The following is a 15,272-nucleotide window of genomic DNA, read 5'->3' as shown; positions in this document are numbered from 1 at the left end:
AGCCAACAGCAGACAAACTGGACTTTATAGTGGATTTACTCTTGGGATGAGAGAGACAGAAGTACCAGATGCTGTATCTTCCTGGGCCTCTGACTTGCCTAGCAGGTGCCATGGCACCAATCAGTGGACACAGAAAAGGAACCAGGTCTGTGAGGGAAAGAGCTCAGGAATACTTAGAAACCAGAAACTAAAGAGTTTTTTCACTGAGGAAAATCTATTTTGAAATAATGGCCAGTAACATACCAAAAAGCGAAATTACTGTCAATTAAGGAGGATAAGAAGAGCGTGCTGGCTGCCACCACTATGATTTGCTAATTGCCTACCACAGGCGATGGTGCCAACTACTCAACTTTTGTTGCTGCACCATGAAAGAATCCATTAAAATTACATAAATAAATGAGTACAGCCTTGTTCCAGCAAAACTTTATTTATGAACACTGACATCTCAAGTCACACATTTGTATTTCATATATTTTCATGAACTATACTTTTTGAATTTTTTTACAACTGAAAAGTAGAAAAACCTTTCTGAGCCCGTCTGCCAAATCAAAACAGGCAGGAATCTGGCCATGGGCAACAAGCCAGTCTCTGTTTCTAGAAGTTTCAGCTAAGAGGATAAGAAAATTTGAGATAGTTATCAGGAAACACACCCTCCTATCTCCCCGCCATGCCTTTATGCGGAAATGAAATGACTGTGTCCTCAGAAAAAAACACCTAGGTTAAAAAAAAAAAAAGAGTGAAACTAAGTATGAAATTCAAAATTTAACACTACAATGGAAGTGGTGCAAGGGTTCAAGCACCAACTCTGTCCTTGAACCAGTTTCCTGCAAGGCAGCGGGTGATGGCTCAAGTAGTTGGGTCTCTGCCACCCATGTGGGCGACTTGGATGGAGCTCCCGGCTCCCAGCTTCAGCCTGGCCCAACCTCGGCAGTTGCAGACCTTCAGGGAGTGAGCCAGCAGATGGAATCTGTCTCACTGTGTCTCTCAAAAAACAAACAAACAAACAAATAAACAAACAAAAAACCTAAAAGTTCAAATGGATTTTATAGTTCAGAATAAAATTGATTAAACATCTTACCTTAACTCTTCCCACTAGTTATAACCAAAACTATGGACAAAAATCTTAAAGCAATTAATAAGATTTTTAAGTCAGAGAAAAGTAGACTGGCTAAGAGGGAAGGTGGATCGGGATACAAGGACAATCCAGCAGAAGTTCCTTGTTCTCTGTTTTGCTTGGAATAACTCCTAATCCGTTCTAGTCTGAGTTCTGGAGTGACCCACAACTCAACACACCAATGAGCACAGGCAAAAAAGAACTAAGAAAAGCCTTGTCTTGCCCAGGGGTGGTTAACATTTTTTTTTGCTAAGGGTTATGTGGATATCTGTAACATCATTCACAAGCCACACAAAATTATCAACTTGGCCCAGGTGCATTATCAGGGAGCTGGGTTGCAAGTGCAGTAGCCAGGATTTAAACTGGTGCCCATACAGCACTGGTTAGTTTTAGTTATATATATTTTAAAAAATTTCCAGGGCCCGGCACAGTGGCCTAGTGGCTGAAATCCTTGTCTTGCAACTGCTGGGATTCCATATGGGTGCTGGTTCATGCCCTGGCTGCTCCACTTCCCTTTAGCTCCCTGCTTGTGGCCTGGGAAAGCAGTAGAGGATGGCCTAAGTTCTTGGGCCCTGCACCCCTGTGGGAGACCTGGAAGAAGCTTCTGATTCTTAGCTTCGGATTGGCTCACCTCCAGCCATTGTGGCCACTTAGGGAGTGAACGAGCCGATGGAAGATCTTTTTCTCTGTCTCTTCTCTCTGTAAATCCAACTTTCCAACAAAAATAAATAAATCGTTAAAAACAAGCAAACAAAACCTATCAACTGAAAATGTAGCCTGTTACAGATTGACTGATTTTCTAATCTTACCTGTGGCTGCCTTGGCAGGGCCAGATCAAGTGAGTGTGCTGGCTGTAAAATGGCCCACACCTGCTAGGGCTAACAAAGGAAGTATTTCAATCATGCCCATCACACTAACAGAAGTTGCAAATCACAGAGGAAATTAGGATTCAGAGGGGAACCCTGTATTTTCCCATACATTTCCCATACATTACCTCAAATCTGTAACTGCTTTTTAAAGCCTATGCATTTTCAAAACATGAATATATATAAATGCCATGCAAATACTAACTTACAGAAAGCTGTGCTGAAAAGAATAAATTAATAACCGATAAAACAGTCTTCAGGGCAAGGAAAACTACCAAGGATGAGGAGGGATGATACATAATGATGAAAGGGTCAACTCACCAAACCTAGACATTCCACATGTGCATGCATGAAAGAACAGAGCTTCAAAACATAAGAAGCAGAAGTTGACACAACTTAAAGGGGAACAGGCTAATCAATAATTACTGTTGGCAGTTCAATAATTTGTTCAAAACTCACAGAACCACTGCAGAGAAAATCAGCAAAACTACAAAAACCTGGACATCAGCCATTAACCAACTGACATTGCCACATTCCACCCAAAAGCAGATGGGATGAGCTGTTCAAGTGTCCACAGAACACTGATCAAAACAGATCATATTTTGGCTGATAAAATTAACCTTTGAAACTTTTTTTAAAAAAGATGTCATTACAGATACCACAGACATTAGTAAGAAAAGGGAGTATTATGAATAATTTCACATACAAAAATCCAAGAATGCAGCCAACTGGAATAACTCTTGAAAGTCACAACTACCAAAACTCCTATAAATTTTAAAGAAATATTTAACTCCTAAGAAATAAACCATCAGGTCCAGATTGCTTCACTAGCAAATTCTACTAAATTCTACTAAATATCTAGATCAAAAAATGCCAGTTTTACACAACCTCTTCCAAAACAACACAATACTTCCCGATTTGTGTTTAAGATTTATTATCTATATTGGAAAGGCAGATCTACAGAGAAAGAGAGAAACACAAGGAAAAAAATTTTCCATTTGCTGGCTCACTCCCCAAGTGGCCCCAACGTCCAGAGCTGAGCAGATCTAAAGCCAGCAGCCAGGAGTCAGGAGCCGTTTCCAGGTCTGCCACAGGGGTGCAGGGTCCCAAGGCTTTTGAGCCGTCTCTTACTGCTTTCCCAAACCACAAGTAGGAAGCTGGATGGGAAGTGAAGCAGCCAGAACATGAACCGGTGCCCATATCAGATCCCAGCATTTAGAAGTGGAGAATTATCCAGTTGAACCATCATGCCGTACCCCCATCTTCTCTTGCTTTGCAAGGTCACTAGCACAGAACTAGATGGGAAATGGAGCAACCAAGACACAAACTAGTACATTTGGGATGTCAGCAGTGCAGGCAGCTTTACCTGCAAATGTTGGCACCAGGACAATAAGTTTTATGTTAGGTATATGTTACCACAAGGAGAAAGAGATAGGAAGAGAGAGAAAAAAGTATGTATGTTCATATTCACACACAAAAAAATGTTTCAGTGCTGTCGAGGTCCTAGAATGCCTCCCTCCATCACAACCCCCAACTCTTGCCAGAACAACTACTGATCTACCATCAAACTCTAGTTTGTCCCAGTAACCACATCTGCTTAGAAAAAAAATTTTAATTTTAAAAGATGTATACATTTTTACTGTAGAGGCAGATTTCCAGAGAGAAAGGGACACAGAAAGATCTTCTGTTTGCTGGTTCATTCCCCAAGTGGCTGCAATGAACAAGCAGGGCTGAGCTGATGCGAAACCAAGAGCCAGGAGCCTCTTCTGGATCTCCCACATTGATGCAGGCTCCTAAGGCTTTGGGCCGTCCTCCATTGCTTTCCCAGGCCACAAGCAGATGGATGGGAAGTAGAGCAGCTGGGACACATACCGGCACTCAAACGGGATCCTAGTGTGTACAAGACAAGTTAGCCACTGGGCTATCACACCAGGTCCCACATTATTTTTGTATGTTTAGTTTCTTTCACTAATGTACGTTTTAAATATTAGTTGTTCCAAAAAGAAAAAAAAAAAACAAATATTAGTTGTTCCTTTTTACTGCTGAATACAATTCCATTCTATGAATACATCAGAGTTCATCTCTTATTCGCTAGGTTTTGAGTATTTTTTCTTGGCTATCATAAGTAAAGCTACATACAATTCATTTGCATGTCTTTGTGCAGATAAAAGTTTTCATTTTCAACAGTAAATACCTAGGAGTAGATAGAACTCCTGGGTTATAGGATTCAGTTGTATGTTCAATTTCAATTAGTCTCCTAGGCTATAGTGCAGGTTTGCATTTCTACCTAGAGGTTGGAGATCATCTGTGCCATGTTACAGAAGCTCTAGCTTAACCAACAAAGAGTGTATCAGGGCCTTGTGCAATGGCTCAGTTAGCTAATCCTTCCCTAGCAAGTGCTGAGATGTCACGTGGGCACCATTTCCCATCCAGCTCCCTGCTTGTGGCCTAGGAAAGCAGCAGAGGATGGCCAAAAAGACTTGGGACCCTGCACCCAGGTGGGAGATCTGGAAGAAACTCCCAGCTCCTGGCTTCAGATCGACTCAGCTCTGGCTGTTGTGGCCATTTGAGAATGAACCAATGCATGGAAGATCTGACTTTCCTCTGCATAAATCAGATTTGCCTTTCCGATAATTTTTGATTCAAAAAAACAAAAGCTCTTTGATTCTGACTGATGATCATTTTAAAGAATAAGTATATTTTTAGTAATAATAATTTTAAAAAGCTTATATTTTAACTTGGTGACAAAACTGATTACAAAGAACTTAGTTTTAGCTTTAGTTTGTGAGGCCATTGACGTGGCTGACAAACCCCTAACAGTTCTGGTTTTATTTCTCTTACCTTAGTTATTTGAACTGCATCTCCATCACTATTCATTGGAATTCCATAAATACCTTTGTTTAAGTTGTGCCACCTGTAACCAAAAGAGTAAAAGTTTTTAGAATTGTAAGAACCGCTATATATATATTTTTTAATTTTATTTTTTATATATTTTATATTTTATTTTTATTTTAAACTTTTATTGTAAAGTCAGATATACAGAGAGGAAGAAAGACAGAGAGGTAGATTTCCCGTCCAATGATTCACTCCCCAAGTGACTGCAATAGCCAGTGCTGTGACGATCCAAAGCTAGGAGCCAGGAACTTCCCCTAGGAGTCCCATGCGGGTGCAGGATCCCTAGGCTTTGGGCCATCCTTGACTGCTTTCCCAGGCCACAAGCAGGGAGCTGGATGGGAAACGAGGTTGCCGGGATTAGAACTGGTGCCCACATGGGATCCCAGCACGTTCAAGGTGAGGACTTTAGCCTCTAGGCCACCATGCCTGGCCCAAGAACCACTGTATTTAAACATTATTGTTCTGAGGAGTATACTCCAACATCTCATGGAGTTGTGCTCAGAATTCCAGGAGCTACAGAACAAAGGGCCACCTTACAGAGCTTGGATCACTGAAGAGCTCACGCCCAGGAATGCAGCGAGACAAGGCCTTCCTAGCGCGGCCCTGGAGAGGCCCTCCCCGGCTCTGAAGCCACACTCCTGGACAATGCTTGAAGACAGTGTGACTTGTGACAGTGACCGACCGGGAGGAGGCCTCTAGGAGCTATTGGCACCTGGCAGGTAGCAGTCTGTAATGCTGCAAAACATCTGTTTGTCACAAACAGTACCTCTAACAAGGAATTACCTGGTTCCAAGGGTCACCAATGCCAAGGCCCAAACCCCTGCATTTGGTCAAAAAAACCTACCTTCAGGCGTGATCTCTGCCAGGCATGAGCTAAGTGGCCCAGGCTAAGTTATAACTCTATTAAGGCCATTTTCTCTCTTGCAAAAGTGCTTTCATCTACTCTAATAATTCCTAAAACACCAAAATAACCAAATATCAAATTTTTAAAAATACCTAGTGTTTAAGCACATGCAGTGGGTCATTTCAAAGAAAATGCCTTTAGGTGCTCCATCTTACATAACTCAAGAGATTCTATGAGGGGACTTCAAGAAGGTTGTTGAAAATGAAATTAAAAAGTAAACAAATTCTGGTGCAAAAAAATCTGAAATTCATGCAATAGCTTTTTATAATATGTACTTCCCACAAACTTTTAGAAGATCCTCATATTATTGCTCCTAAGTAAGCCAATGTTGAGAATTACCCAAAGTCCCAAATCTAAGATAAACAGCAGAATCCAAATCTGAACCTCGTCAGTCAGGCTCCAGGCTCTGGAACCCTCCTTCTCACTATTACCTTCCCCGACCCCTTTGGACAGCTATGGAGTTAATCATTCACAGCTCACCAAACACACTAGGCAGTGGTCAGAAACAGGCAAGACGTGGGTCAGATACAGACAAGACCATGGTCTCCAGTTCAAATGAGTCAGGATAAAGAAAATTTAACTGAAGGCTATTGAGGACCTCATGTGATTACAGGTTGTGGACACACTTCATACCAATATTCCAAACTACAATTCTTCTCAAATTGAAAGCTCTCAATAATGCTTATACTTTTCAATATATTTTAGTTTAGCAAATCCATCCAAACAATAAATCCTAAATACCTTTCTATCTGGGCTGCCATGGTGGCAGAACACACTAATCCTCTACCTGCTAATGCCAGCATCCTGTATTGGAGCTGGTTGATGTCCCAACTGCTCCACTTCTGATCCACCCTTTTGCTCATGACCTGAAAAAACAACGAAGGATGACTAAAGTCCTTGGGTCCCGCACTCAAACGGGAGACTGGGAAGAAGCCCCTGGCTTCAGATCAGCTCAGTTCTGGCCGTCGAGGCCATCTGGCAAGTGAACAGTTAGACTGAAGACCTTTCCGTTTCTCCTTCTCTCTGTGTAAAATCTGTCTTTAAAAATAAATAAGTGTCCAAGTGCAACATGACAGCCTAGTGGCTAGAGTCCTCGTCTTGTATGTCATGCTCCAGGATCCCATATGGATGCTGGTTCATATCCTGGTTGCTCCACTTCCCTTCCAGCTCGCCACTTGTGGCCTGGGAAAGCAGTTGAGGATGGCCCAAAGCCTTGGGACCCTGCACCTACATGGAAAATCTAGAAGAAGCTCCTGGTTCCTGGCTTTGGACTGGCTCAGCTCTGGTCATTGGGGCCACTTGGGGAATGAACCAGTGTATGGAAGATCTTTTTCTCTGTCTCTCCTTCTCTCTGTAAATCTTTCCAATTAAAAAAAAAAAACAACTTTACAAAACCCCATTAAAATAAGTAAGTAAATAAATAAATAAGCCTTTAAAAAAATCTTACACATGATGAGTTCTATGTTCAGCTATAGCCTGGGACACTCATATCCGGTATGAGTCCCAGCTACTCTGCTTTTTGATCCAGCTTCCTGATAACATGTCCGAGAGACAGCAGATAATGCCTAGAACACTACATGCAATTTACAAGAAGGTTTTCTTCACAATATTTTGCAGCTTCAAAGCACAAGAAATGCTAAAGCTAAGAAAGGCAACTGTATATCCTACTAATTTGAATCTTTAGTTTTAACCTTGGGTTTTGTAACAGGTATTGTGTGGCACCGTGGGTTAAGCTGCTACTTGGAACACCTGTAGCCCTTACTAGAGTGCTGGTTCAAGTCTGGATCTTTCATTCAAGCAAGGTAGTGGATGATCAGCCAAGTCCTTGAGTCCCTGCTTCCAATTTGGGAGGCCCAGATGTAGTTCTTGGCTGTTGGCTTTGGCTCTTGCAGGCAATTAGGGAGCAAACCAGGAGATGGAAGGACTCTCTCTATATATGCCTTTTCTTTGTCACTCTGCCTTTTACGTAAATGAAAATATTTTAAAAAGATGGCTTCTGGGGCCAGTGTTGTGATGTAGTAAGTTAGGCTGCCACCTGCAATGCCAGCATCCCATATGAGCACCAGTTCAAATTCTAGCTGTTCTCCTTCCAATCTAGCTGCCTGCTAATGCTCCAGGGAAAGCAGCACGCGATGGTCCAAGTGCCTGGGCCTCTGTACCATGTGGAAGACCCAGATTAAGTGCTTGGCATCAGCCTTGCCCAGGGCTAGCTGTTGTGACCATTTGGGGGAAAGAACTAGTGGATGAATGGATAGATTTCTTTCTCTCTCTCCCCATCCTCTCCCTCCTTCCTTGGTTCCTTTGTCTTTCAAATAAATAAATCAATAATTTATTAATTTTTGTTTTTAGTTTAGCTTTTCCTTGACCTTAGTAGTAAAGTTTAAAGAGAGAAGAAAAAAAACAACAAAATTTAAAAAGGCATTATTAGATAAAAAGCAGAAAAGGAACATATTCCTTATTAAACACAAGTAATATTGATTCTAAAAATTCGATACTTTGTAACCAGTTTCCATTTTCTTCTACTTTGTCTAACTGAATCTCTGAGACAACAAACTTGGTAAAATACTGGAATATGCCAGTACAGGATATGACTATCCATTATCAACAATCAGAACACATCAAACACTAACTCAACAAGGATCAGAGCTTTCATAATAGCTACCAGTTATTAAGAACTTATGTTGGCATTGTGTATAACCTACATTATTTAATTGTATCTTCAAAACAGATACAGGAAATTTACTTTATTTTGAAGATCTTACAAAGGAAGAAACTATGGCACAAAGCAAATAAATAACTTACCCAGGGGGCAGGCACTGTGGCAGAGCACACTAAGCCTCTGCCCGCAACACCAGCATCTCACAATGGGCACTGGCTGCTTCACTATCAATACAGCCCTCTGGTAAAGAGCCTGAGAAAGTGGAAGAAGATGGCCTGAGTAGTTGGACCCCTGACACTCACGTGAGAGATACAAGTTCCTGGTTTCTGGCTTCAGCTTAGCTGAGCCCGTGGTTCTTTTACCATCTGAGGAATTAACTAGTAGATGGAAGATTCTCTCTGTCTCTCAAATAAATATTATTTTTTAAAAGATAAAGATATCCACAAACACTTGGTAGCTAGCAAAACTTTATGATCCCAAAGTGTGTACTTTCACTCACTTGCTGAATAAGGCCTATCAGCCTGTGTGCATGTCAACAGCCACAAGAAACCAAATCAAATGGAAAGTTTCAAAGTCCTGTTTTAAACGGATCATAACTGTCACATGGTTATAAAACTTAAGAATGGCCCAACCTACACAACCAGTAAAGCTCTGCAATCACTGTATAAAAATTGGAAGAAACAGTTTATTGATATAGTAGAGGCTCTTACCTCAAAGATGGGAAACAAAATCTGGTCACAAATTAGGAAGCTACTGTCATGGCCCTACTTCCCGCTGTTGAGCGTCACTGACAGGAAATCCCATCCTTGCTACAGCAATTACTGGTCTTGCGAGTCACCGCATTTTTGACTTTTTGCTTCCTGAAGAAGCAGACAGGAAAATCAGACTACTGACCCAGATTTTAGAGGAGCGGTCACTTAGAAATAGAATATAAGATGTGGGTATTTGGCCTAGACAGTACAATGCCAGTGAGAACATCTATATTCCACATAAAAGATAGCTGGGCTTGAGTCCCACGCTCCAGTTCCTGATTCCAGGTTCCTGCTAATGTAGACCTTGAGAGGCAACAGTGGAAATTCAAGCCTCTGGGTTCCTGGCACCAACAGAAATCTGAACTGAATTCCTAGTCCCCAGCCCTGACCTGGCCCAGCCATGGATTCTGCAGGCATCTGAGGAAGTGAACCAACAGCTCTCTCTCTCTCAAAATACAAATAAATATCTCCGTGCAGGAGACACGGAACAAGACCCAGGCTTCAGGTTGGGTCAGCTCCGGCCATTGCAGCCACTTTGTGAGTGAAGCAGTAGATGCAGGGCCAGGCGCAACAGCCTAGTGGCTAAAGTGCTTGCCTTGCACGTGCCGGGATTCCATATGGACGATGGTTCTAATCCTGGTGGCCCTGCTTCCCATCCAGCTCCCTGCTTGTGGCCTGGGAAAGCAGTCGAGGACAGCCCAAAGCTTTGGGACCCTGCACTTGCGTGGGAGACCTGGAGGAGGTTCCTGGCTCCTAGCTTTTAAAAAAAAAAAAAAGAGTAACAGTGGATGCAAAATCTTTCTGTCTCTCATTCTCTCTGTAAATCTTACTATTAAAAATGAATATATCTTTTAAAAATTTATTTATTTTTTACTGGTAAGCCAGATCAGATTTTATTGGAAAAAGCTGATCAGTCTCCTCTGGGTCTTGAAATTTTAAATCATTTTTAAAAGATTTATTTATTTTTATTAGAAAGGTGAATATACAGAGGAAGAGAGACAGAGAAGAAGATCTCCCATCCGGTGGTTCACTGCTCAAGTGGCCACAACTGCTGGGCTGTGCCAATCTCAAGCCAGGAGCCTGGACCTTTTCCAGGTCTCCCACGCGGGTGCAAGGTCCCAAGGCTTTGGGCCATCCTCGACTGCTTTCCCAGGCCACAAGTAGGGAGCTGGATGGGAAGCAGGGAGCCCAGGATTAGATCTGGCGCCCATATGGGATCCCAGTGCGTGTAAGGCGAGGACTTTAACCACTAAGCTATTGCTCCGGGCCCAAAATCTTAAAAAAAAAAGAACCTTTGCAACTTGAGCATAAGGAAATACTAATAAATAATAATAATTTAAAAAAACTAATAAATAAATAATAAAAACAATCCCAGAAAAAATGGACAAAGTGGTTAAGAAGGATGGAAATTGGGGGAAGGTGAATCTCAGACTATGCAGAATTGCACAATAAAATTTAAAAATCAAAATAAAAATTTAAAAAAAGTTTAAGGAGGCATTTTATAATAGTAAAACACAAATGATTCATTATAATAGAAAAAAAATCCTGATTGGTACTATTAAATGTTCATGAATATTAGGAGAAACTGGAAGAGCATATAAATTGAAACTCTCTGAGAAAAACCCTTAGAGTTTATTAAAACATATATCCATAAGAAGACTTATAAAACAATAACACTTAAAAAAAAAGAACAATTTGCCACCAACATAGCATGGAGGATCCACATGGAGTTCTGCTTAGGGGTAGGCCTACTCCTGACATTAGTAAATCAGTGGATGTAAGTTCTCTCTCTCTTTTTAATAAATATTTATCAAATTTTTTAAAAAAGATGCCTATCTTCTATTTGAGATCCTTTAGACTTGCATACAATAATTTTTTTAAAAGATTTACTTTTATTGGAAAGTCAGATATAGAGAGGAGGAGAGATGGTGAGATGGAGAGATGGAGAGAAAGATATTCTTGTCCACTGGTTCACTCCCCAAGTGGCTGCAATGGCCAGAGCTGAACCAATCTGAAGCCAGGGGCCAGGAGCTTCTTCCGAGTCTCCCACGCAGGTGCAGGGTCCCAAGGCTCTGGGCATCCTCCACTGCTCTGGATATTTGCCTTCCTCATTGCGCTAGATGTCCTAGCCAGAAAATTAGGCAAGAGAAGAAAAAACGGCATCCGAAGTTCAAAGGAAAAAGTAAAACTATGTCTATTCACAGATAACAAAGCTCTTATCAAAAATTAAGAAAACAAATTTTTCACCTGAGAGGCAGAGATCAGAGACAAATAGAAGCATGTGTGCGCACACCCCCGCACACCCCTCACGCTCCCATTCACTTGTCCACTCCCCAAATGCCAGGAACAGGAATTCAATCCAGATCTCAACTACTCGAACCATCATCCCAGGAAGCTGGAACTGGGAGTCACAGCGGAGATTCAAACCAGGCATTCTGATGTGAGACAACCCAGCAGGATCTTCATTGTGTGGCCAAATACCCCAACAACCCCATTTAAATAGTGTTGAGAGGCAGGCTTCTGGCCTAGCAACCATGCCAGAGCAGTGACTTCTACTTCTCAGACTGAAATGCCTGGTTCACTCCTTAAATGGCCACATGGACGGAGATGGGCTGGTCCAAAGCCAGGAGACAGGAGCTTCATTTGGGTCTTCCCCCGGGGATGTAAGAGCCCAAGAACTTGGCTCATCATTTGCTGATTTCCCAGGCAATTAGCAGGAAGCTGAACTGGAAATGGAGCAGCTGGGACATGAACGGATCTATATGAGATGACAGCACTGCAGATGAAGGCTTAGCCTACTCTACCATGATGCCAGCCCCATGGGGAGCATCAATACCTGTACAATACCTTTAAGTGTCTGATCTGTATAATACCTTTATAATGTTTGACCCTCTAAAAAATCCTTCCATGAAGTTGTATAATTTTCCTGCATAGTTTATTGCAAGCATGTGAATTAGGTTAATCTGTGCTCCCTTTTATCATTTAAAAAATTTTTTAATTCTGCTAGTATGAAGCTTCAGAGATGGCTATTTCACACAACAATTAAGATGCCACTTGAGGTGCCACCAACTATATCAGGGTACCTGCATCCAAGTCCTGCCTGTGCTCCCTATTGCAAGCTGCCTGCTCATGTGCATTCTGAGACAGCAGCTTTTACTTCAAATCACCCACGTAGAAGGTCCTGATTTTGACTTTCCAGCCAATAGCTTCAGCCCGGCCCATCCTGTGGTAGACATCTGAGGGGTGAGCCAGCAGATGGGAGAACTCTGTCTCTGTCTCTCTCTCTGCCTTCCAAATATATATTATTTTAACAAAAAGGTCTTTAATAAATGGAAGTACAAGTATCTCTGAATTTATTTTTCAATCTTTACAACTTCAACAATAATTTTACTTTTGTTATATATGTGCAGCACCAACACCTGCTGGTTGCTCCCTTTGAATCAGGAATATTACCTTAGCTGGTTCAGCTTCACCCACAGCTCCATGAAGTGGATGCCATGATTATCCCTCACTTTGGAAATGAGGAGAGATTATATATCTTGGCCAAGAATACAAGATGCAGAGATGGGATCCAAACACAGGTAGCCCAGCTTCAGAATCCTCACATGTTTGAAAGAACACGAAATTTCCTATCACATTTCATAAGCAGTTGACTTTAGCCAGTTGAAAACCTTCATTGTTCTCACTGCACTAAATAAGCTCAGCACATCTACAATTTTTTTTTTTAAAGATTTATTTTATTATTTTTTCATTGGAAAGGCGGGATATACAGAGAGGAGAGACAGAGAGGAAGATCTTCCGTCCGATGATTCACTCCCCAAGTGAGCGCAACGGGCCGATACTATGCCGATCCGAAGCCAGGAGCCTCTTCCGGGTCTCCCACGCGGGTGCAGGTTCCCAAAGCTTTGGGCCGTCCTCGACTGCTTTCCCAGGCCACAGGCAGGGAGCTGGAAGGGAAGCTGGGCTGCCGGGATTAGAACCGGCGCCCATATGGGATCCCGGGCGTGCTAGGTGAGGACCTTAACCACTTGCGCCACCGCGCCGGGCGCAGCACATCTACAATTTTAACATTCTAAAGTCTTGTTAAAAACAAACAAACAAAATCTTCCAATTATAATTAGGAAGGTTTCAAAATATTCTTTAAAAGGATTAAACACTGTTCTATGTATTTTTAGCTTCTCTATTTACATGAAACATAAGCATCTTCAGTTCAATCACTGTAGTTTTGCTCAGCAACCTGAAAACAACTGACTGAATCACTTGAATGTATTCAATAATGTTTCCAACCCCCCCTCTAGAACGATTTGGAATCAACTGGCACAACCTTCCCACAATGCATTATTAAAGAGCCTCACGCCTTTAAAAGAAAAGAGCAGACCAGTGCCGGCAGCTGCCAAGAAGGAGTTTATTGCCTGGTTTCCATGACTGCATCAATCTGAGACCAGTGCAAGCAAGAAGGCGTATCCTTGGAAACCAATTCTTTGCTCCCTTCAATTAAAAAAGGGAATGTATCAAAAAGAAAGCAAGCAAGCCTCAGAATAATTTAACTTGTGTTGAATATGCCCATTGCACAGGATAATCAGGCAAAAGTTTCATCCCAACTGAAGTTGTGAGAAAGTCATGTGGCGCTCAGTGTTCAGTGAGCTGCTTTCACCAAGAGTTACCTTACAATCCACACACAGTGTTTTGGTTTCGATTTTTAAATGAATCACAACAGGAGGTGTAGCAGCAATAATTTATGAACAACTAATTGGGAACAATGTATAGCACCATCTTAACATCTTTATGTTCAACCACAAGATCTGTGAAACAGGTTGGGCTGCTGTTGCAACGCTGGTATCCTATTTGGGTGCTAGTTCAAGTCCTTGCTCCTTCATTTTTAATCCATCTCCCTGCTGATGGTTTGGGAAGGCGGCGGAAAATGGGTCCTTGGGTCCTGAACCCATGCGGGAGACTCAGAAAAGCTCTGGGTTCCTAGCTTTGGTTCAGATTGTTATAGCCATTTGGGGAATGAACCAGAGGATGGAAGATCTCTCTCTCTGTAATTCTGCCTTTCAAAAAAAAGTTTTTTAAAAATAGAAAATTTTTACAAATTAGGGAGCAGATTAAATAAATTTACCAAAACATTTACACTTTATAAACTGCAGGTTCACTCATCTAAAGTATGTTTCTAAGACAGTGAAGTGCAAATGAGTTTTTATTAAATTATATAAAGTAACAGCCTCCCAGGTTTTCTTAAACCAGAACTCATACACCCCTTCTTCCCTGGAGCTATAAATATATTTCCTGCCATCAATAGCAATGGCTGAAGCAAACCCTCTGTTCAAAAGAACTAAAAATACATTATTGTACATATCCTCCCTTCTGCTCCCCACCCACCACTCCAAGAGGAACTGACAGAGGGAAATGCAAAGCTTTGTAAAAGTTCAGCTGAGAGCAGAGACTGTAATTTTCCTCAAACAAGAAGTAAAAATTAGGCTAGCTCCAATTCAATGATGTCTAGAAAGGTATCAATCAGTCATTGCATAGTCAGAGTAAATTTTTTTAAATCTAGAGACTGACCTTTTCTTTTAAAATCCACTTAGTTTTACCTAATGTGAATCAGGGAGATGAAAGGAAGGAAAAATAAAGAATTTCTATCTGCTGGTTTAACTACCCAAATGCCCACAAATCTGGCTAAGGGGAAGACAGGAGGCCAGAATTCATACTGGGTCTCCACATATGTACCTACTGCCCACTGCCTCCTATTATGCGTATTTACAGGAAGCTGGACAGCAAGCAGAGGTGGGACTCAAACCAAGGCACTCCTGGGGCTGGTGCGATGGTTCAACTGGTGAAATCTTCACCTTGCAAGCACCAGGATCCCATGTGGGCAAGGGTTTGTATCTCAGTTGCTCCACTTCCCATCCAGCTCTCTGCTCATAGCCTGGGAAAGCAGCAGAGGATGTTCCAAAGTCTTGAGATCTTGCACCTGCATGGGAGACCCAGAAGTTCCTGGCTTCAGATCAGCCCAGCTCCAGCCATTGCAGCCTTTTGGGGAATGAACCAGCAAACAGAAGATCTTTTTCTGTGTCTCCTTCTC

The 15,272-nt window shown here is 41.9% G+C and overlaps 1 protein-coding gene across 2 annotated transcripts in view; it reads right to left on the bottom strand.

Moving 5' to 3' along the window:
* The window catches only part of PTPRA (protein tyrosine phosphatase receptor type A), a 111,220-nt gene that overhangs the window by 71,750 nt on the left and 24,198 nt on the right, over positions 1-15,272 (bottom strand). For both annotated transcript variants that reach the window (XM_040981734.1, XM_040981735.1), the window contains exon 2: positions 4,822-4,894. In XM_040981734.1, coding sequence (XP_040837668.1) covers positions 4,822-4,857 — 36 coding nt within the window. In that variant the 5' untranslated portion in view covers positions 4,858-4,894. The remainder of the gene's footprint in view (positions 1-4,821; positions 4,895-15,272) is intronic.

Source organism: Ochotona curzoniae, unplaced genomic scaffold (assembly GCF_017591425.1).
Source record: "Ochotona curzoniae isolate NIBS_2020 unplaced genomic scaffold, NIBS_Ocur_1.0 contig_3520, whole genome shotgun sequence".
Taxonomy (NCBI): Eukaryota; Metazoa; Chordata; class Mammalia; order Lagomorpha; family Ochotonidae; genus Ochotona; species Ochotona curzoniae.
Note: the sequence above shows the minus strand (reverse complement) of the source record. Positions and strands in the feature narration are given on the sequence as shown.